The sequence below is a fragment of the Amblyomma mixtum genome, chromosome 6, assembly GCF_055824585.1.
Source record: "Amblyomma mixtum isolate Tamu chromosome 6, ASM5582458v1, whole genome shotgun sequence".
NCBI lineage: Eukaryota > Metazoa > Arthropoda > Arachnida > Ixodida > Ixodidae > Amblyomma > Amblyomma mixtum.
This window is the reverse complement of record NC_143017.1, coordinates 155030010-155052756: the sequence shown is the minus strand read 5'-3', so window position 1 is coordinate 155052756 and position 22747 is coordinate 155030010. Positions and strand designations below refer to the sequence as shown.

The window sequence follows — 22747 nt, the reverse complement described above, 5'->3', positions numbered from 1 at the left end:
TAGAACGTGAGTTTGAATTTTCATTAAAGTTGGAAAGAGCTAGGCGTTACAAAGAAACACAGCACTTCCATCTGCATTTTTATCTATCCTCATTCTCTGTTGGCTGTGTACTAAGCAACTAAATAAAAAACAATCTATATTACCTTCTCCACTACCTCTTACAGCATATTTCATACTGTAACCACAGTTCATAATTTGTTTTGTCACAAGAACTATCATGTTAAATAAGTCATAAGCGTTACCAGAATGAGCATCGCGGCGATTGCATCATGCTAGAATTTCCGAGGCAGCCGAAAGCGACTGTAAAGGCGTCCATGTTCTTGAGTGGAATCACGCAACGATCCCTCCAGGACGCGTAATTCGCGAACGCAAAGTTTCCGACAGTGGCGCACCACTTGAGGCATGTGGAAATGAAGAACAGCCTCTGCGCGCTTTGCCGGAGTCCTTCCGCCATCCACTGTTCTTCTTTCGCCCACAGCCCCACGTAGGCGGCGTGCGCCGATACCACTCCCGCGAAGTCCGCCATGTTCTCTGAGTCTGCGACGTCTTGCGTCGAGCCGTGCGAGCGTCGCACGCACGTCAGCTTGTCGTTGTAGAGCCGCCTGGACGACTTCGACCACCAGTCGCGCCGCTTGCCACGGCTGTCCCACATGCTGCCCTGAACGCCGAATGTGTGCGTCATCTCGTGACCGATGACAGAACCCAGGCCCCCGTAGTTGTATGCCGTGGGCGCGCCAGGCACGAACACCGGGGGTAGCAGTATCGTCGCGGGCAGAACCAACTTGTTGCGCATCGGAATGTAGGCGGCGTTTGTGGCGCGCAAGGAAAACTTGAAGCTGCTGCTATTCCTCATCTCCCATTCGATGCCGAACTTCATCGCTGTCAACCATGGCGTGAGAAAGCGGCCTGACACGTCTGGATACCTCGCGTACGCCTCGTTAAGCTCCTCGTCATTGCTGAAGAACCTCGGATAGCCTATGTGAGCTCGGAGCGTGTGTATCTTATCGAGAGCTGCAGACCTGGTCGCATTGTCCAGCCAGTCAGCATGAAGAATCTCTTCGGTGACAGATCGTCGCATGCCTTCCAACATTGCCTCTGCGGAGGCAACGGTGCTCTCAGGAACGGCTTTGTACAAATAGTGCGAAAGTAGCGGCACCTCCATGGCTCTCAAGGCAGATCTAAGACAGAGTAACTGGAAATACCGCACACGTTTCGCCAATTGGGGCGACGACAAGGGCCCTAAAGTGCGCATAAGCTCCCACGCAGTCAGTAGACTCGTGCCTGCCTCGCCTAGATTCGAGTGGACATTGTCGAAATACGCCAGAGCGCTGACGCTGATTTGAACCCTGTGATGCTTCTGATAGAGGCCATCGCTATGTGTCGAAATGAGGGTTTCCCAGCGGCCGGGCCTCAAGCTGGGTGTACGGGTGCCTATGTCGCTGACAGTCGAGAAAACCATGCTGCTGGCCTTTTCTAAGGTTTCTTTCGTCAGAAGGCTTACGGCTGTGTTCTCAGACGCGGCTATATCTACGGCTATTCTCAAGGATTCTCTGTGTTGAACCAGGCCCAGTACGTCCAGGTGTGAAGGGTAGAAATCCATCAGTAGTTCCGAGTCTCGTTGACGGAACCAGGACAGCTGGTCAACGTTAAGCGCAACTTTGATCTCTCGCATACCTTTGTCGAGTTGCGAGTCCTCCAGTGACAAGCCGAGCAGAGTGAGAAGATTGTACTTGAAGAACAGCAGCAGAACCTTGTCCAGGGCCTCTACCTCCGGGCGAAGAGGCAGAGCGAGTCCGACGCTTTTGATGAACTGCCTCAGGGCCGTCGAGTCGTCGACGCTTCCATCCCGCACCTTGAGGCAGTTGTGGTACAAGGCGGCAGCCTTCTGCGCAGCACTCTGCCCTTGCTCCGGATACTGGACAGACGACAGGATGTCCAACAGTTGGTCGTACATCTCGTCTTGCATCTGCGCGAGCATGTGTCCAGAAGGATGCTTGTAAGCGCCGCAGGCGAATGCGTAAAAATTGTGACACGGCTCAGCCGAGGTATCAACAAAGGAAGCAATAGCGCTCCAGGTGCTGGATTCGTGACTAGTCCCTTCGCTTGCTGCGGCTGAGGCGGCCTGGCTGCCGCTCGTAGTGGACGCTGAGGTCGCTTTTGTGCCCTCGCTTTCACTAGGAGCTATGAGGACGAGCAGAGAGGCGGCGACCATGCCGGTGAGCAAGCCGACGAGGACACCGCCAAAGAGGCTCTTTTTAATGCGGCCGGAGTCAACTGCCTTCTCGTCCGATGAGCTGTCTTTGGAGTCCTGTGCAAGGTCAAGAACGCATGTGAGTATGGAAAGAGCACCGGCTACATCGCGCGCACTTATCATGAACCTGCGCGAAACATCTTCAAGTGCTCCCCTTATAACTGCGCTTCGACTGGTGAGAGTGGACATCGATTTTAGTGGGACGCCGTGGCACACCGTCGATTGTAAAGCAACGGATTTAGTTTTGTCGCCAAACTGAGGCAAGCGTTTACAAGCCACATCTGTAGCGCCGCATACTAAACTCATCAAAACAAGCTATGCTCCATTTTCGCCATTTTTTTCCTCTTAGCAAAATAAGGAATGTCATACCTGAGAGGATGCACGAAGCGAACCAATAAGGCCAGTGGTAAGCAAATAGTTTTCCAGCATACATTTTGTACAAATATTTTTAAAGGATTAAGTTCGCATTTTGAGATTTTCTATCTCTGAATCATCGCCTAGCCGGACATTATGCGTCTAGTTTTCACTTTTGGGGGCGGAAAATGTCGACTAGTGCCAAATGGGAGCGATTCCGTGGGCTCCCACACTCAGAATGAGTGCTGCGTTACGGCTGTAGCAGACCTTTTAAATTACTTCCCAGCACATACTTCAACATCAGCTATGCTTACACGAACTTGAGAACAACGGTTGCAGCGTGGCTGTTGAGACAGGTTCTGCCTGCCAGGAACGACGGCGGCTAAAGGGCCGATCCCGGCCCTCTTTCCCGCTGGATTGAAACAAGCCGCCGGGCAAGTCTGCGGCGCGGAAGAAAGGAAAAAATTCGGCATTCGCTGCTTACCGCCTCCCAGATGTCGGGCATCCCTTTGCGATTCTTCTTCTTTGCCTTTCTATTAGTGTGATTGGCAGGTGCGCTGCTCGTTATGGTGATGACGATTATGCTTATACAACTGATCCAGTCGATGAAGATGTTAATTTTCCTGCGCGCGTGACTGCCTGAAGTTTCGGCACATACGGGTGAACTTGGAAGCGCACCACACTGCCCATAAAATTTATTTCGTTAGTGCGGCAGCCTTCGACCCAAACATGCAAGGCGCGCGAACTGAGGCAGCTTAGAGCGCACTTTAGAGTTCCCGCGATAAGAAAACTGCAACGCTTAGCCCGAGCATGCGGGGCCGCATCGGCGAGCAAAACGCGGAAAAACGCCCGCTGTCTACACGGCGATCGGGTACAGGCAAAAAAGCAGTCAAAGCGAGCTGCGCTCCAGCTATCGTCAGCAACCGAAAAGGTGCCGAAAGCGTTATATCGCATCCTATGACTGTCGCTTCGTGGCACTGGCGGCAATACAAGCCACACTTTGCGTCACTCGTGTTAAGTCTGTGCGGGTCTGTACGTCTTTTAAGGATCGAATACCACGTAATGTTGATCGCGGCGGCATTGTGAAGAAGACTTTATTAAATTCATGCCCCATGTCAGGGGCAGTGTTCTAGTGTATGGTGAGGGCATGTAGCACTTCTAAAGCCAGGCGCACTAGAGCGCGTATGTTGGGTGCCAAATCGGACTGTCTATAAACCGTGCTCTATGAAGTCTATCGACTTTCTACAGACAAATCCTAGTCAGCGCTGGTGTTTTGTCCTTCTTGTGGCTCGTCTTTGATTGCGCTGTTTTTCCAATTCGTAAAACATGTACCAACCAGCCCGTATTTGCCCTCTTCTAGAATTCAATGTATGGCATTCCTTTGTATGGCATTCCTTTTACTTTGGAACAGAAGTCTTCAAAGAATTGTGCCGCATATTAGCACTGACTCACTACGGGCTGTTGTGAATGCCATCGCCATCAAATGCACATCCAACAGGAGACTATTGCAGCATTTCTATTTATACCCGCTACTAAACAAGCGCTTCAAAATACCGTGTGTGAAGCCTGGTACGCACGCCGATACTCAAACGGGCACAAGCCATTCTAAACCCACCAGGCAGACGCGAACCAGTACACCACAGCTTTGTGCCCATAACTTGAAGCACAAATAGGGAATAGCCTTGTCATGCATCAGCGCGCGCTCTTAGAAACAAGCAGGTTGCAGCGCTTCCATGCCGACGCATTATCCAGAAAAACTCGAGCAGCCCATATTGGCTGCAACTGCGCCGTTTCAAAAGCAGTCGTGAGCTTGAGACAACATATGCATTACTGTCAATACTGTCTCAAATTCGCTTAGTTTTTCCTTGAAGTGCAGCCCGAACAGCGCAGTAAAGAGGTGGTTCTTGCGTGCAGGTACTATGGTCAAAGGCTGCTAGAAATATTAAAGAAAGCAAAGAACATGTTGGAAAGAGGAACTATTTCAACGAAACAATGCTTTCAACCACAGGCGCAGCCATAACACAACACTTCTCCAACACTTATTCGCAACACTTCTCCACGTGAATGCAAACGGCAAAGGTATAAATGGCAGATGCTAACCACGCAGAGGACCATGCTCTTTGAGACACTTTTAACGGTGCTTCTAAGAGATGGGCACATCCTTGAATTCTCACACCCGTTATTCCCCTTTATTTTGAGGAAGTTTCAGACAAATCTGTAGTCGCCGATGAAACGTTTCTGAGCTGAGTGCAGTGGGCAGTAACGATCGAAAGATGGAATGAATTGTCTCGAGCGATTCCTTTAAGGGAGAGCGTGTTCGTTTGTGTAGTACAGTTTGCGGGCGCCCTTACCTCTGGAATGGCTGTCTTTTCTCGCTTTATTTGTTAGCTTGCGGCCGGAGTACTACAACTCCCAGTGTGCATCGCGGCGCCAGTGGCTCAGCACAACTGCTGATGAATTCAATTTCTGCAGCAAACTTACGAAAATTTCGCGGGGTTTAAATAGAGGACTCTTCACAGGGCCTGAGTTTTTATCGACATCCTGTTTAGTCTATAAAATCCCCACGAAAACTCAACAAAGTCTATATGGTCATTTTTGCAAGGGCGGGCCTGAGGACCGCGCTCACGAGGACCGGTACCACAGTCATCGTTCCTAAAAATAGTTTTTCCCCACCCCAACCCCTAAACGTTTCCAGTATTTCGTGCTTTGAGTCTTTCATGCTGCACCAGGGGCGCCCTGGACTTCACACACCCGTACAACGGTGTCGCGCTGTTAGTAGTTATAGACACTCGCTCCAAGTGAAGGATACGTCTGCCCAGGAAACAATTCACCACCTGCAGGAACTCTTCGATGGTTTCAGTTTCCCAATGACTCTTGCATCAGACAATCTCCCTGATGTCTGATAAATTTACTGGTTACATGCGGAACATAAGTACCCGTCATGTGCGCACAGCACCATTTCATCCAAGCAATGGCCAAGCAGAACGCTTCGTTCAATACATAAAAGGGGCGGTGCGCAAGAATCCGTCCGTTTAACTTCATTCCATAATTGCGGATTTCCTTTCGACATATCAGAACACCTCGTATGAAACAACCAGTGGAGTCCCTGCTGGAGCCGTGGTTAGAGCTCGGGCCATCATTAGAGCGGGCCATCATTAGACCGGCAGTCTCTTCCGTTATCCGCCCAAGCACCGCCTGGTTTCTCGAATATAGTCCCAGGCCGTTTGCAAAGGTCACACAGTGATTTATTTCTTGCCTCTGGTTTACTTGTTTACACCCTAAATAAACAGATGACTGGCTCAAGTTAGGCTGCCGCCGTCAATAAACAACCGCGAGTTTGCTCTGAAATTTTAAAACAAGCGCGATTCTACGCAGGCTGACCACAGAACCAATCCTCCTTAATGGCGCATTATTGTAAACTTGAATTGCCGTCTCTAGGTTGGAAAACTCGCCAGTAGCGATTAAAGAGACAACTAACTGATGCCAGCTTGTACGTCTCAAAGTTTATAACATAATGCCGCGAATCTTTGTAGCGTTTGTTTGTTGTGTTTATTTGTTCATGCTTCAAGCTGCCGGCACGCCGCTTTATCGCTTCGTTTGTGACGAAAGACGCGCCTAGATTTATCTCGATTGATCGTATCCTGGCGGAGCCGATTCTCCTTTGTGCCAGAATGTTCTAGTAACTTTCCAAGCTTTATCTCGAATGTTCGCTATCAGCTTTAAAAAGAGCACGGCCGACAGCGGCGGGCATTCTGTTCGACGACCGCCGAGCACGCTAGTTGCTACGCCGCCGCCGAGTGATTCAGTTCTTTGCGGGCGCAAGTAAGCCCAAATAAAGAGTTTTGTTTCGAAGACATTCTCACTGTTTCTCTGTTCGCCGGACTGTAGTCACCACTACGTGAAAATATTCCTGATTAGGTCACATCGAATATCCTAAAGCACTGTTATTACAGTCGTTGAAAACAAACGAGGTTTCGTGCAGACTGAGGCTTCTGCAGGCGAGTAGTGATCTCTTAGGCTTTCCATCTACTCCTTTCGTCGCTGACATTTCGAAAAGGTTATCAGAAGTGACGTAGAGGCCACCGTGACGTAAGGCCAACAATGGCAGAGGATTTAAAGTAATGTATGAACGAACAATGTTGTGAGGCTTCCTATAGTGTTATTTCATTGAACACTTTCTAGTGACGTACACTTGGCTTGGGATTTTCTAGGCCACTGCTGTGCTGTAAAGCTTCGTGTTCTGTAGTCCACCTTTGTGTCACAGTGGGGTGCATTCCTGCGGCTGCTCACAATCTGCAGGTAAGGCGTCGACGCTGCTATCGCAGTAGCCGAAGCGGTTGTTCGCCTCGAAGTTTTCTTCATTAGCTTCCACCTCCTTCCAAAAGGCATCGAAGTCAAGAGCTGGTCCATGGCCTCCGTATTCTTCGGGCAACACCTCGGGCGGGATCTCCTCATGGAGTCTCTCAAAATTTTCGCCATGGAACTGTGCCTACGCAGAATAAAACAGTTTTAACGAAGGAAGCCTGCAATCGTGCATAAAATTAAATGTATATATTGCGCAGAAAACCGTTGTTTTTTCCTTTTGAGCATTAATTCTTTGCCCAGGACTTCAACCAGTTTACAGCCAAGCCCTCGCAGAAAATCACTGACAGGGATAATTCAGATGACGGGCGCTAACAAAAAATTGACAGACGGCTACGACACGCGGTAAGGCGAAATTTTAGCGCAGCTCTACACGTAATTTAGTTTTGCAATATGCTGAGGAAAGGATTTCAGAGACATGTTTCTATAAATGTTGCCATCCTTCGTGATCTTCCCGGGGCGCTCACGTTCCAGTTTTTCATTCCTCCACTATAGCCGTGGCAGGCGACGTTTCGCTCTGCTACCACCTGCCATGGTTGTCAGGTGGCGTGTCACGCCGACTACGCCGCGGAAACTAGGAACGGGCACCTAAGAGCTGTGCTCTAATACACAATAGCTGTCGTTGCACTGCTGGCTTTTTTTCGTGTCCGTTATGCGGCACTTACCCGTTGGGCTAGCTTGGATTTCGTGAAGGGCCTGATGAGAGTAAAAAGCATGTCGAACGCGTATGACTGCTTCACGACGTGCACCGCCTTCAGTCGTATTGGCATGCAGTCCTGGAACCAGAGAAAAAGGCGCACTGTCATTCGATATTGAAATTGTCACTTGATGTTCGTCGGGCGCAAAATGCAGGGTCGGTGAAAGAGTAACGAACAATCCGCTGCAGCGTGTTCATGGTAATGTAAAAACATTAGTCTTTCGTACCCTAATCCGTACCAAAGTTTTGTTTTCTGTTGCTTCATTTAAGCCATCATGCATGATCAACGGGACACCGTTATACGCCAGCACGCAGTGATCGAATTCATTGGCAAGTCCTTCAGGAACTCAGCAACACCAATGCGCTCAGTCTGTTGCTGGTCCAAGGGGAAAACACAATGAATTGCAATAATGTGTATTCATGGCTTGAGTTGTTTCGGTGTGGTTTTGCAGGATCCAGGTCCTACGACGTTAAGGTAGAGCGTCAAGCATCACAACTGATAAAAATGCATCGATTACTGATGAACTCATTCAGAATGCCAGACTTATCACCATGAGACTGATTATGGAACACACACGTGTTGCGAAGGGATCCGTCTTAACACTAATCGGAATGGGATAGAGAAAAAATTGTGATTGCCAGGTTTCTCGGCTCTTTACAAGGGAGTTGGTACAAATCAGGATAATTGTGCGTGATTATCTGCAAAGTTTCTGTGAGTGTTGCCAACACTGCTTTCATGGAGTCATTGAGCCATAAAGTCATTCATGAAGAGCTGTCGAATTTCCATGTCTCTGGACGATTGTAAGATACTCTGTGTGGCGAACAGGTTCGAGATGACAACGAGTTCATTGCGCGTGTGAAAAGTGGTGCAGTTACCAACCTCGAGAGTTTAACAAACGTCCATTCATGTTATGGAAACAAAGATGGCTACAGCGCAGCTATTCAAATGGGTAAAATATTCAGTGACACTTTCAAATGACCAAAGTAGCTATAGGCTTCCACCGACAAAATTTCATTTACCTGCTGCTCACCATTACTCAACTACAGTGGAGTGTACGCGACTTTTCGACCGATATTTCTATATTTCGTTTCGTCATGGGTCACGCTGTATATTCACCCACGCAACTAACATGGACTACTTCCTTTTTATCTAAGTAACGAATATATGAGGGAGGTGTCTAAAGCTGGATGGTGCGATTTCGAACATACGTTTTCATTTTGTTTGGCAGGTTGGAAAGTTGATTGAGTGAATTAGACGCGCACAACTAAGTTTCCAGGAGAGCAGCTGCCGCACTCAAGATATGACACACCAAAATGGATCAAAATGTTAGAGCAAGGTATATACAAATGTAGCTAGGGCTTTACGAGCTATATGTTAGCACAGCATGCAAAGCAGCTCATTTGGGCATCACGTATCACGACTACACCTGGTACTGCTCTTCTCGATTCTTCACTTTATTCTTTATGTCAACTATCGCCCGCCTTAATTGCCTCTGCTTTGCAGTCTGCTTCTTCGGTTGCAGGATATTTCAGGTGACAACCGTTCACTGAGGACGTCTTGGTGCCTGCGGCCATTTCTTTTATATTTATGATAAAGCAACTGCTGCTACGACTACTGCTTAAGCTACCACGTACCAACTGGTGAAACCTTCTTCTCCTACGACTGCCCTTCACCACCCATTCCATTTTTATTCATTTATATCAGAGGTCAGTTTCCAAACCAGCAATCGGCATTTCAATTAGCGCAGCACCCGTGTCGAACCACAGTCTCGTTTCCGTAAATTAAGGACAAAGACTGCTGCTAACCTGGATGTATTCCAAGGCTCTCCTCAGGAGGCTGATGCTCATGCTCAAGAGCTTGTCAGCACTGAACCCGGCGAAGTCTACAAGTAGCACGATTCCTACAGTCTGCGCCACAGGGTCGCACGCCATGTGTTCGTAGCAGATCAGGCCAGCTCGATGGAAATCCATGTAGGGCACTTCTTCGGGTATCCACATACCTGCAGAAAAAAGCAGAGCTGATTACAAAGCATGGCACAAGCCATGATTTATGCGCCCATCTAAGCAGTCATGTACCAAGTTCCGTAAGATGGTAGATAGCCAAGGAAACTAAAAATAAAAATGGCCCTCCTGCAACTATAGGCCCCACAAAAATTCCTCTGAAAGCCCTGCTTGGTTGCTACTCTGCGACGAAAAACTCTCCGTAACAACTGCAAATGCAAGCCACACGCCGAGTGGCTTGATCGCTAAAAAAGGGGCACATTGGTTCCGCCATCACCAATCACTCAGATCTATGGTGCGCCTGAAACGAGCAGGCTGGTACTCTAGGATAATTACTCAACCAATTCTGAGATCGGTCCTTACGTATAGCACGCACATATGAGGCGTGCTGGGTGAGTAGCAAGCCATAGATGGTACCTTTCTTTTCCTCTACGTAAGTTACTGTTGTAATTTTTACTATTTTCTTGCTAAAGTTCTCGCATGCCACAACATCCTTCTTCACCAGACTTATAAGGAGGACGTGCCTAAAAGCACACAGTAAATTAGCCGAAATGGAGGAACCATTGCTTAGGAAGTCATAACCTAATTCCGTTTACATCCCCAGTATCCTTAATAAAATATTCCTATAAGTTTATAAAGCGGAATGCAAGGTCTGCAACGAGTCCTTTACCACTTTACCACAGGGTATGGCCTCTGAACACAATCCAAGAATAGACACATTCGGGAACCCGACGCATGAGCAGTGGGAGGGTGCATGGGGGAGGACCCCGCACTCGATACAGCACCGGAAGTGCATCTCTTTCTGTACTCATTAACGCATTCCAACTAGCGCTAATTTTTCCCCATTACCAGCTGCGTAATCGTCTTATAATACTTGGTTCATTCATAGAAAATGTGTTTCTTTCTTCCTGTCCCAGCCCTTAGGACCCGTTCTACTGCACGGTAGATACGGGGGCAATGCGAATTGTCATGTATTTCAACTGAAGGTAAAGCACTTCTAACCAGTTATTATTATTCGAAACAGCGCAACCGACAGACATCGGCGCTTATTAGATCAGTAAAAGCTGTAATTTTCCTCAACATGTTCACAAGTGTCATCATTTTGTTGCGAAAGCAACACAACTCGAGTCGCCGAGCCATTTCGCGGAGATGACGAAAGGCCATACTGCGCATGCGTGAGGAGCAGTGACGTCACACGGCACACAGCTGGCGTGCCACCGCCGTCGTTGCGCGGGTGACTCAGAGGGGCCGCCGCTGCGTTCGCCAGTTGCGCATGCGCAGTAGCGGCGCATAGCTAGCGTGCCGGGGCCGCCTCCGCTGCCGCGCGCTCTCCATCGCCTCTCTCTCTCTTCTCGTTGCTTTCGCAATCCTCCAGGTTTAACCAGAGCTAAACCACTGCCAATTTTTTCTTTAGATTTGGCATTTCCCAGCAAAGAACCAAGACTTCAAAAGAGAGAAAGATATTTTAAACCTAAATTATCATATCCTGATGCGTTCGAAAAATACGGGTATCACAGGTAACACTCAAGCTCTCGAACGAATTAAAGTGCATGTTCGGCAAGCGGCACTTGCCTGGCCGGAAGACAAAGATGGGGCGACCAAGGACGTCTTTCCCAGGAATCCTCACATAAAGCATCCGAGCAGCCGGCGGCACATGGCTGGGCAGGAACCCGACGTATACGGACCCGCTGGAGTCTCGGTTTCTGTAGTAGTTTCGGACATTTCGGAGAGCCCGATCAACGTCATACTTCCTGACACGTAGGAAGCGCAACAGGAATTCGTCGTCCTTCCTGGCGTTGAGATCCGGTTCCGCTGTGGGGCAAGGCGATATTAAGGTTTAGTAGCACCGCCAAAAGAAAAGGCTGTCCACGGCGCAAAATTTTCAGTACTAATTAGCGCGACAATTTCAAGGTCATGCACAGGGTGCATCAAAACTTCCGAAACTTCACGGTCTGCTTTTGAACCTTTTACGGGGACAGTTACGGAAGCCTCATCTTAACTAGTGAAGACCTTGGTAACTTAACAGGCGCCGTAAGCGCCCGACTGTCTAGCTAGAAAGCAGATCTTGTGGCATAGGAAATTTTGTCCAACCCTATACCTCATTATTTGCCACGTGCTCCCATTTGGTGAAAACTGGAGTTACATGCGTGATACTGAACACGAATAGCCTTTCGAATCATGTCGTTTATTTTTTTATATGTCCGGTATCGCGATGCGACAGTCCTAGGCAGGTGTGAAACGGGAAAACGAACGAGAGGTACCAGTGCCTTTCAGCACGGCACCAGGAAGTCGCGGAACCTGCATGAATGCACCACCATTAGAAATCAGCAAAAATAACGTGCAACAAGCGCATACCTAGTAGTAGAGTGAGATATCTGCGCGTGTTCGCGACAGTTCAACAAACATGTAATTTCACAGCTAAATTTTGGCAGCGTGAATGCCTGAAGACCTCTGAGAAGCAAAAAGGACATGTCACGAGCGCAACACACGTGAACCGGTGCCATCATAGAAGCATTTGAAATTTGTTTTTATGCGCCCTGTGTATAGTGCCGTTAGTTTTAGGAGTTTATTTTTACTTTTGAAATCTCAGTTTTGAGAAAATGGAAGGTGCAGTAACTGTCTCACTTCTCGGAGGACATCTCAACCTCATCGTGAGCGCAAGGGGGAAGGTGGGAGTGAAAGAAGAAAAATGGCTGAGGCTTGGCCTACTCAGATGCGAAGCATATTGATGGCTAGGCTTGGTAATACATGACTTTCCTTGGTTGACGTTCATCCCGCTCTTCATCGGTCTCTGTGGCACGCTGAAGCTTTCGCTTCTCGTTCAAATCAGCCCTGCTTCTAGGCGGCATCCCAACACCTGGCCGCCTCGTAAGTGCCCGGAGAGCGAGGCAAGCTCAGCTTTATACCGCTGCTGTAGCGTCACGTGGTCAGCTGCAGCGCCTCTGATGTGGAGCCTCCACCGCCGCGGCCGACCGCGCGAGCCGGCAGCCCATCTCTCCTCTGCTGTGACGTCATGTTGTCACGTGGTGTCACGTGGTCACGCTAAAGGTCAATGGTAGCTCCACCGCCGCGCTCGACGGGCTGTAGTGTAGCTGTAGTAATATGCTTCGCATAAAAGAAAGGGGTGACGTAGTGGAGTGCTCCGGAATACTTTCGACCACCTTGCGGTAAAAGATGAACAGAAAGGACCGCCGCGGCAACGGTGAAGAGAGCGGGAGAGGTGCCGCTCGTGCGCCTGGTACTTGGCCGAGTTGAACTAGGCGGAAAAGAGGCAGGGCGCCACTGCTTAGGGCACTCGGCTGCTGAGCCGGAGTTCCCGGTTTCGAACCCGGCCTCGGCGGCCGCGTTTCGACACAGGCGAAAAGCAAGAGGCGCCCATGTGCTGTGCGATGTCAGTGATTACGTTAAAGATCCCCAGGTGATCGAAATTATTAAGGCGGAAGCCTGTAATGCCTCATCGTTGTAAGCAGGAGTTGTCGACAGAAATGTCACGCTTTTCAATTGGTCGAATCGATCGTGGCGTCACAGTGCGCGAATTTCAAACGGGGCCAATTGTGTTTTGGCTAGTAACCATGCAACCAATTAAATGGATGGTATAGTGATGCTACAAGTAAGTGGGACTGAGTTTAGTCAATTAGTTAAATAACCAATTACCTTAATTAACCTTAATTACCTTAATTAACCGAGTAGGAAATTGGTCGAGTTGGGGAATGGAAAGTTGGGCGAGTTGGTATACGTTCATTTTGGGTGGAAAAAACAGCGCGAAAGGGACGGAAGACAAAGATGAAGGAAGTCTTCCGTCCCTTTCGCGCTGTTTTTTCCACCCAAAATGAACGAGTTGGGGAATCGAACCAGGGTCTCCGGAGTACGAGACGAGCACGCTAACCCCTCCGCCATGCCAGCTTGATGGTTTGGAATGAACTAAAGTCCCTTTATGAGCTTTTCTCTTTATGAGCTTTTCTAAAAAAAGCTAAGTACCGAAAACGTTTGCGGCGCCGCCGACGCACACTATTGGACAGCGCCCACTTCCGGTTGAGAACTGGTTCCGTTCCGCCATGTTCTTCCTAAGTCGTCCGGCTGCATAGTTCGACGGCGCTTGCACGCTACGTTTCTTCATGACGCGAGAAGCGCCTGGACTAACCTCGACTGATCGAAGCAATGCAGAGCTGCATCTACGTTTTGCCAGATTACTGTAGATGATCCTGACCTGGTTGTCTCGAAGTTTCCTTGCCGGCTTTAAATTGAGCGATGTCGCGAGCGGCGGGCATTTCGTAGTTCGGCGACTGACGAGCACGTCTGTTGCTTACGGCGCCGCCGAGTGATTCAGTTGTTTTGTGGGCGCAAGTCAGCCCAAATAAAGAGCTTCGTTTGCAAGTTTAGTTGCTGTCTTCCTGGCCGCTGGACTGCCGTCACTACAACGTGACAGTATAGTTGGGCTGGCCACGGACATTCAGCGGAGGTGACTTTTTTATATTTGTCGCTGTTTGCTGGAAGTCACTTTAGTTTATCGGACGCTTTTTTTTGTGTCCGCAGCAGCACATGAAATGCCGGGCTGTTGCGCCTTCGGGTGCTCAACCCAGTCAGGAAAAGGGCTGGCGTTGTTTTCAGTGCCGCTGGCGAAGAACGATATTGTGCGACAGAAAGCGTGGCTCCACAGGATTGGGAGAAAAAATTTCAAGCTGACGAATTCTAGCAAGTTATGCGATGTAAGCTCAATTCCTGTTTTCCATCGTTGAGATTCGATGCTATAGTAGCAAACTTTGGCTGGCGAGTCAGAATTGGTAAAGCTCCCAGCTCGCACTATGCTTGACGATTGTTTGATTACGCGCTGCTGTCCGCCTTTGTCATTTCGTAAACATGCATGTCAGTGCAAGTATGCGCGCGTATTTCAGCCTACGGCTCAATTCCGGCACCTACTGCAGCTGGCCCATTGAGATCAAGTAGCCAAAAACTTTTCGCTCAGTAATGCGCCCTGAAACCGTAGCCTCTTGCGAAGTGTTCTGCAGTACGCCCCGCCAATTCTTAATAGTACCGCGCGACCGTCGACCAGCCGGCTTGTCAGCGCCTGATGACAGCGCTGAGCGGCAAAACGAGCGAGAAACAGTGCATCTGAAACAAATGCTCTTATTCTCGCTTGATGCGCGCTCCGCGCCATGATAAGGCGCTGACAAGTCGACGCTCGCGCGGTATTATTAAAAAATTGGCGGTGTGTACATAACTCGCGCTCCAATTAGATGAATTTACATGTGTTCACACTCGCGCATAGCATGTCTGATTTATTGGGGTGTTAGCTGCACAAGTGCTCTACGTGCCAAAAGTTTGTGACGCGGGCGCAAAGGAATTTTATTGCTGTGCGAAACCAAGGGTCAGTCTCAGCGTCCAGTGCCCATAATATTTATTTCATTCTATTCCCGCCATACAAGTAATCCGCGAGGCAGCACCGCAATTATTTCGCGCATACCGGCCCCCCGCAGACATCGGCTTCCCTGTCTGTCCTAGAAATTCATGAAGGGACTTGAGTGTGCTCACCTGCACAGCTGGGTTTTTGTATTTTTCATCTTCATATATATTCCTAATACGACTACCCTTCTTTAAAGCTCCATTTTACTGAAGATCAATTCGAGCCCATAATTCTGAGGAAGCTTGGCATAAAGAAACTGAAATGCACTGCTGTCCCGTCAATATTCTCTCACCGGCCAGCAAAGCTGCCCCGCAAACCGCCGTTGGTAGTATTTGCAATAATATGCTATATATAAAGTTGCACGCGTGTCCGTGTTCTCTCGCGAACTGGCCGCCGCACCACAACTGCAGTTTCGCCGTCTCCGACAAAACTCAACGCAAATCAGATTCGGAGCGCATTACTGGTACGTTTCCCTTGTTCTCATACCAAGCTCATTTATTACATTTTTCACTGCCCCTTACAGCAAAGCCGCGACTCTGCAAGGTCCGCCGTTCCAGTGCATACAACCGCGCCGCCGGAACGCGTTAGGAAGAACATGGCGGACAACGCGAGCCGCAGGGGAAAGGGCGGTAGGAGAGGAGGGACTTGTCGCTACTTAGCAAAGCTGATCTAGGGACTTTAGAATGAACAAAGGCGCGTCTAGTGAATACGGTGCCTTCGTTCACTCCCATCTTCCTCCCTTCCCTTACGGTGAGGTTCAGGTGTCCACCGAGATATGCGAGACAGAAACATTTCCTTTCCTCAAAAATCAATTTTTCGACGAGCAAGGCATAGAGCCGAACGGGCGCTGGTGTTCTATGGACTCCCTGGCAGCGTTGCAAGACGCTGTCGCGTCCCACTCTTACAGGTGAAGCTTAACATCTTAACCACACATTAAGACGCAAGCAGCAACACCGCGCTTAAGGCTTTCGCCTCACCACGCTTTAGGTCAACAAAACGCCCCCCTGAATTTTATGCGAAGCATATTAACGTTGGTTTCGGGCCTTCGCGCGACGCCCGGCGGTGGCCACCACTGAACTTCAAGTGACCTTCAAGTAGGTCGCGTGATGAGGTCACACCGGCTGCAGATGGGGCCTCATACCATTGACCTTGAAGTGAGATCACATGATGTGACGTCACGTGATGACGTCAAACCGGCTGCAGATGGGGCCTCATATCGCGCCGTCGGACGTCGCCCGGCGGAGGCCTCCACAGGCACTATACCTCCACGCTTCGGTTCGCGCCGTCGCGCGCGACGCGGCGGCGTCGCCACCATCGCTGCATCACGTGATATGTGACGTCACGCCAGGGATGAAGCGGCGCGCGCCCGCCGTCGCGTCAGTCTCTGTGCCCGCAACCGCGCCAGCGTCTTTGCGCCGGGCGTGTATGCGGTCAAGATGCCTCCAAACGCTAAGGACATGCTTCGCATCCACTGAGCTTAACCTTGATAAGCCTCCAATTTTTTATGCGAAGCATACTACTTTTGCTACCACTTCAGCCCTTCACCGTGGTTATGCGCCTCCAAATCACGTGATCCATGACGTCACACCGCGTGACACGATGACGTCACGACAGTAGAGAAACGGGGGCCCACCTGGCGCCGTCGCTCTGGTTGTGCGCCTCCAAATCACGTGACACGATGATGCCACACCACGTGACACGATGACGTCACGGCAGTGGAGAAAAAAAAAGAAACGGGGGCCCACCTCGCGCCGTCGCTGTGGTTGTGCGCCTCCAAATCACGTGATACATGACGTCACACCACGTGACACGATGACGTCACGACAGTGGAGAAACGGGGGCCCACCTCGCGCCGTCGCTGTGGTTGTGCGCCTCCAAATCACGTGATACATGACGTCACACCACGTGACACGATGACGTCACGACAGTGGAGAAACGGGGGCCCACCTCGCGCCATCGCTGTGGTTGTGCGCCTCCAAATTACGCGACACGATGATGCTTCGCATTCTCCAGGCTTAACCAAGTTAAGCCTCAGCCATTTTTTTTCTCGAGCCCTCAACTACAGCACCTCTTTCTCTCTTTCTTCTTTCACTCCCATTTTCCCCCCTTCCGCTGCGGCGCGATTCGGGTGTCCATGGAGATATGTGAGACAATTACTGCTCCATTTCCTTTCCTCGAAATCCAATTTTCAATTTCCGCTGCGTTCCTCTCAGAGCACAAGGAGCCTGTTGCGAGCGCATTTGTGCCCGGTCGGGACAGAGTAGGCGGCTTTGGTCAGCATGCCGTCTCCGCCAACGTTACTAGATTGTAATCTAGTAACGTTGGTCTCTGCCGCAGCGAGTGTTGGCAGCCGACCAAGTCGACGGCGAACGGAACCGGGCCGACCTAAACCGTCTCTAACATTCCAAGCACGCGAGCAATAGACAGCGACAAACCTACGCACGCAGCTAACTTAGGAACATGAATATGCATCAAAAGATAGACCTGCGGTGAGGATGAGAGCGCGGAGCGTTAGTCGAATAGAGGCGTAACGCCAAGCTTTTAATGCTATAATGCTGCCAAGAAGAACTACAAGCAGTCGCACAGTAATGGATTTTGGGCATGGACATCACAGAGCAAATCGCGTAGCCAGACACTTCAGTGTCATAAGCCTACTATGCGTGTTGAGCGGAAACAAATTATTATTCACGCCAATCGGCTGTGCCACTGTTCGTTTGCATGATACGGCAAGGAACCCATAATTTTTTTTCCCGGACCTCGAGGGGGGAGGGGGGCGGTTAGAACCGTAGCGCTATTCTTTTATTTCGAATTCGGACAGAAATGCGGTTATTCAACAAACATTTTCAAAAATTAATTTTTGTATTGTTTTTTGTTTTTGTTTTTAGCCCGAATGAGTGACTGCTGACGCAAGTTGTTGTTCGGGACATCAAACTGTCGCTTCGAGCTTTTGTAAACAATATATAAATGACAGCTAATTGCTACAAGGAAATGCTCTCCCGGCCTTTCATGTCTTTTTCATCACGTACACCGCCATCCTTGTGCGCAACACTTACTCGTCCCTGGTAAACCTTCCTGCAATTTGCGTAAACATTCAGTACGTTTTCGAAACGCCCAACAGTCGCAACGCCCAACACCCTTGGAATGGGACGTCGTTAATGTGGATAGCGTTTGACATAATGATCGGGGAAAATCTACCGTCCCTGCTTGTGTTCTGGCTTCTCGCTTTTGAGACGTACTCTTCGAACTTATTCACAATCTATAAACCCATGCCGTGAGGTATAATAGAGGTTTAATGTCACCATTCATTGAAAACGCCGCTAATATATCCTTTATATTCTGCGTATTGCCTTGAGCTTTGAACAGTGACAACATACATACAATTTAAGATGCATTTTTCACTATAAATTGAATTTAATATAATTTTTAAGCCCTGATTTTCGAAGTGCAAGAATCGGGTGAAATCCACTTAACAGTTGCTATGCCCGCGGTCGCCGGCTTGTGTTCTCCCTTCTTCTCTTCTCATACAATGTAATTCTTCGCAGGTCAACAAAAATTTTGGAAGAAGCAATTATGTTCCACTTGCAATTATTATTGCGTTGGCGAACTCCGACTGGATTTCTACCGTCTTTCGCGGCGTACATGACTCCAATATTTTGGGAAGCCGGTCGAGAAAAGCCCTGTCTACGTACTGCACTCGTTTATTTGCGAGATCCGAACCCGGCGAGGAGCTCTTTAAAACTATCACCCTCAGCCTTAGTGAATGTGGAAAAATTGATCTCATGACTCGATGTTAGCGCCAGCCCGCTTAATTCTAGCCATTTATTGCTTGTTCTGCAAGATCAGAACTATATACAGTAAAGTTCCGCTTGATCGAGCATCATGGGACGTCAGCGAAAATTTTTGTTCAGTACGCAGAGTACGCATAAGTACGCAGAGGATTATGTTGATCAGCCGAAGTAAACGGTAAGCATAAATATTGTTCCTAAATGCATTTATTTCTCAGTGCCGAAAATTGAGCGCATGTAAAGTCTACTTACAACTTCTTAAAAATGCCAGCAATTCCATCCTGTACTATCACGATGAACAGAAACGCGAACAGAGCGGAGCCTATAGGCGCTCCGCTGTTCACATTTCTTTTAAATACGTTTTAACTTCGGTGGTAGCAAAAAGATACTAGAGTTGTCCGTGATGCATTCTAGGACGACTCTAACGTCTTTTTCTTACAACCCAGGTAAAAGCGGCATCAAAAGAAATTCGAACAGCGGAGCGCGTAAGCGCCGCGCTGTCCGCGTTTCTTTCCATCGTGATAGTACATACGTATTCAGTATTGCAACCATTGTGAACTAAGCGAATTAGCGCTGTCTTTTGTGCATCTTTTCTGCATTACATGCCTGCGAGGCGACGTCTTTTTCAGCTTCTCAAAACACATTTTAGCTCCACCTTTGCCTACATTCTCACGTAATCGTTTTCTACTGCAACGGATCTCAAGAAGCCACCTGCATATCTATCCCAACCTAAAGAAGACATGGTATTCCGCAGTATCGCAAGTGAAAGTATACATCTGCGAAGTTTCTGAAGCTTCGCAGTTTAAAATTTTCAGCGTCCATAGTTTCGCGGACGAAAATTCCAGCATGTGCGCCAAAAAGATGCATTCCTACTTGGGGGCGCTACTTTCGAACTTTCCAAAACGCTTTCTGCCCTGGAAGGTGCTGTGGGGTCACCTTCGCTAAACTAAAAATCATTCGAATTGGATAAAATGACTACCGTTTCGGCGTGGGATTCTGCACATGTTTGCCGAAGTGGTATTCGTTCAAATCGTACAGTATTTCGCAAGTCACGGCCACTCACCTTCCAACTGGCGCTTCAAATCATCCAGGGCTTCCCGCCTCTTCTCGGGCGTCTCTCCCAGCTCTTCGTGAGCGATTCGCTGCAGGTGGACCGAAAGTGCGCCCTGTGAAGTGTCGATAACTTCGTCGAAACATTTCTTGACATAAACACCAGTCATGTTAGATATACTGCCGAACAAAGAGCGACAAACTTGAATGGACTGAGGAACTTGTTGCACCGGCGCGTGTATCTGGCTATGATCGCAATTCGCTGTCAGTGAAGACGACGGCTACGCTCTACTCGGTAAACAAGGATGCGTGCTTGATCAGAAGACAAGTGCATTTCCCCGAGCGCTGAGCCAAAACGCGAACCGACGACCGCGCGTGTGACGGGAGGCCTTGGGTGACGCAAAAGGTTTTTGTGATGTTCATTTAGTGCGTTTGCGACGTTTAGCCGTCGCAAAAGCTTCCCGACGCATACCAGGATGTGCGGAAGGTGCAAATGCAGCGAGGGCTAAGGGGGGGAGGGGGGGGGAGACGGTGGCGTCGGTGCTCTTGTCACCTTGGCATTTGTTTTCAGAATGCTGCGGCTGGTAATGAATAAGCGCTTTCCCGTCACTTTCTCCCGATTTGCGAGTAGAACGTTCGTACACGTGTCGAGTGTTGCGACGTGTCGATGAATGCACATTACTGCTTCCACAGTTACAGGAAAGTTGAGGGCCAAACGCGTTGTGCGCACGAAATCTTCACAGTAGCGTGTCGTGTAATGCTCCGTTCGGACCGTTATGGAACCCTCTGCAAGCGGCCGTTAGATACCATGATCGAGCGTTCATAGGCAAAAAATGTATGCGTATACATTTTATGAAAGACACATTTCGTGTCGTGCAACAATATTTACAAATCTAATATTCATTGACTGTGCTGCACACGCAATCTAAATAAAGTGCTTTTGTAAGAGGTCTGGCCTCGTTAATTTACCAAATGCACTGCTGGGAGGCTACTCGCGTAAACACCATTCTGTCGACAGTCTGTCGCGCTCGTGACAGGCCTAACCTTTTGAAATTTGGAAAGACGCTGCCGCAAGGCCCGAGAACGCTAGAACCCATTTGTTCACAGTCGGTTCGGTTATGTGATAGTCTCGCGTTTTATCCTAAAAATCCTTCGCGCTGACAGCGCGCATCGATTTGTCATCGTAAAAGATCTCATGGCGTGCCCGCGTTTCGATCCACAGATATAAAACTTACGATAACGTTCACTCAAATTATTCGGGTTTAGAATTTAGCGGTGCCACATGCATAACTCCGTAAAGCCAGGATATACCCCCTTAAGGGCCTTTGTAAGCGCATATAAAAGACGCACAGTATAACCAACCCTATTTTTTTTCGGTCGCTCGATATGCTGAACTGTGCGCCGAGCTGCTGCAAGCGGTGCTTACGGCGCTCCGCAATCACTTATCGTGCGCAGAGACCAATGAAATCATCTTAGGCGACAGCAGGTTCGGAAAGGTGTGCATCAACGGTGTGTTGCGACAAATCGACACGTGTCTGATAATGTGGGCGTTCGACAACGTCCTCCGTAGTTGCCTGGTCCGTAAACACTGCACTACGGAAGCAGTTCTTGATGCACTCCACAGTCAGTTTTATCCACGCAGCCTTAATTAATTTCCACGGCGGCTAACAAGGACATAGAAACCGAGATGTCGCACTTGCTGGTGCGCACTTGTTGGTGGTGCACCACCAACAGGAAACCATCAGTATGCGAATGGTGCCCACACTCAGTGCCTAGTCTTACTCGTCATATCCGCTGCCACAAGAGCATGGTCAACGCCGCCCGAGCATGCATATTGTGCCGCTCCGAACAGTCGCCCGCAGTAATCGTCGACCCCAATAAGCCACTGTGCAAACAACTCCTAAATTTACGCCTGGTGGCACACTCGTCGAGCAAAGAAGTTACGCGTCTTCCAGGGCATTGTCTTGTGCCTGTAAAGAACGTAGTTTCGAAAATATAGCAGCTTACATGACTCTCTGATGACCAACGTCAGCTGCCAATTGCTGACATCCATGCTTGTGCACTGAAGGCCATTAACGCGAAGCTTGCTGTGCTTTCCACTAGGGCTAGGCGACGTCTTTCAAGGCATGCGTTCTTTACGGCCCAATCTGATAAATCAATTCCGTTGGCATCTTATAAAGTCCACCTTTAAACATAAGAGCGTTAGTACCCCCATGTCGGAAGATACTGTCCCGCGCCATCGTCGGCTGCATAGACCGTTGGAAGCCTCGAAGCCGGAGCTCCAGCAACCTAGGTGGACTACATAGGTCACGTGACTTTGTGACGCCATCACAACCTGCCCACCCGAATGTAAGCAAACTGACCACCGTGGCAGGCGGCAGTTTATAATTGGCCGCCAGAGGTTGCTTGGCGAGCGCGACCTGGATCGCACAAGCCCCATCGGTGGCAGCACCTGTCATACCAGGAGTGGTACGGGGACTCCCAGGGATTTATGAATGCAAAGTACAGAATGACAAATTCCGCATATATGGGTATTACTGTTTAACGCTACCACGTCATACATCTAAGGCGGAGCTTAAGTGTTCCTTCTAGTTTTTTATTGCTTTGGTGGGCCGGCATGTTATTTCCGGGGAGGGGTATGGGGGTCGTCACAGCGGTTTAAAGGCGCTCTTCGGTAACCGCTTCTGCAAGGAACCCGAGTTTTTGGCTGCGGGTCCGAGTTTAAAGCGCCTTGTTCACTCTGTGTGCCGCGGCCACCGTGATATTGCCCACCAGTCATGTAAAATGCTTACCGGAAGGGTCCTCGAGGTACCTCGAACAAATGAACACATACGCTGTGATGCAAG

The 22747-nt window shown here is 49.2% G+C and overlaps 2 protein-coding genes across 3 annotated transcripts; both read right to left on the bottom strand.

Annotated features, from left to right (window-relative positions):
• Positions 1-238: 238 nt before the first annotated feature.
• On the bottom strand, positions 239-793 carry LOC149340887 (membrane metallo-endopeptidase-like 1). Its single transcript, XM_089551197.1, has one exon. The coding sequence runs from the start codon at positions 791-793 to the stop codon at positions 239-241; it is 555 nt and encodes a 184-aa protein (XP_089407323.1).
• A 5035-nt stretch (positions 794-5828) lies between these two features.
• Positions 5829-20289, bottom strand: LOC149340886 (alpha-tocopherol transfer protein-like). Of its 2 annotated transcripts, XM_089549814.1 has the most exons (5): positions 19915-20289; positions 11238-11477; positions 9471-9664; positions 7633-7743; positions 5829-7094 (listed from the first exon to the last, which is right to left on the bottom strand). In XM_089549814.1, exons 1-5 carry the CDS (start codon positions 20069-20071, stop codon positions 6864-6866), a joined length of 933 nt encoding a protein of 310 aa, XP_089405940.1. In that variant the 5' UTR covers positions 20072-20289; the 3' UTR covers positions 5829-6863. The 2 variants fall into 2 exon arrangements, with proteins under 2 accessions (XP_089405940.1, XP_089405941.1); XM_089549815.1 differs by lacking the exon at positions 7633-7743.
• Between the last annotated feature and the right edge of the window lie 2458 nt (positions 20290-22747).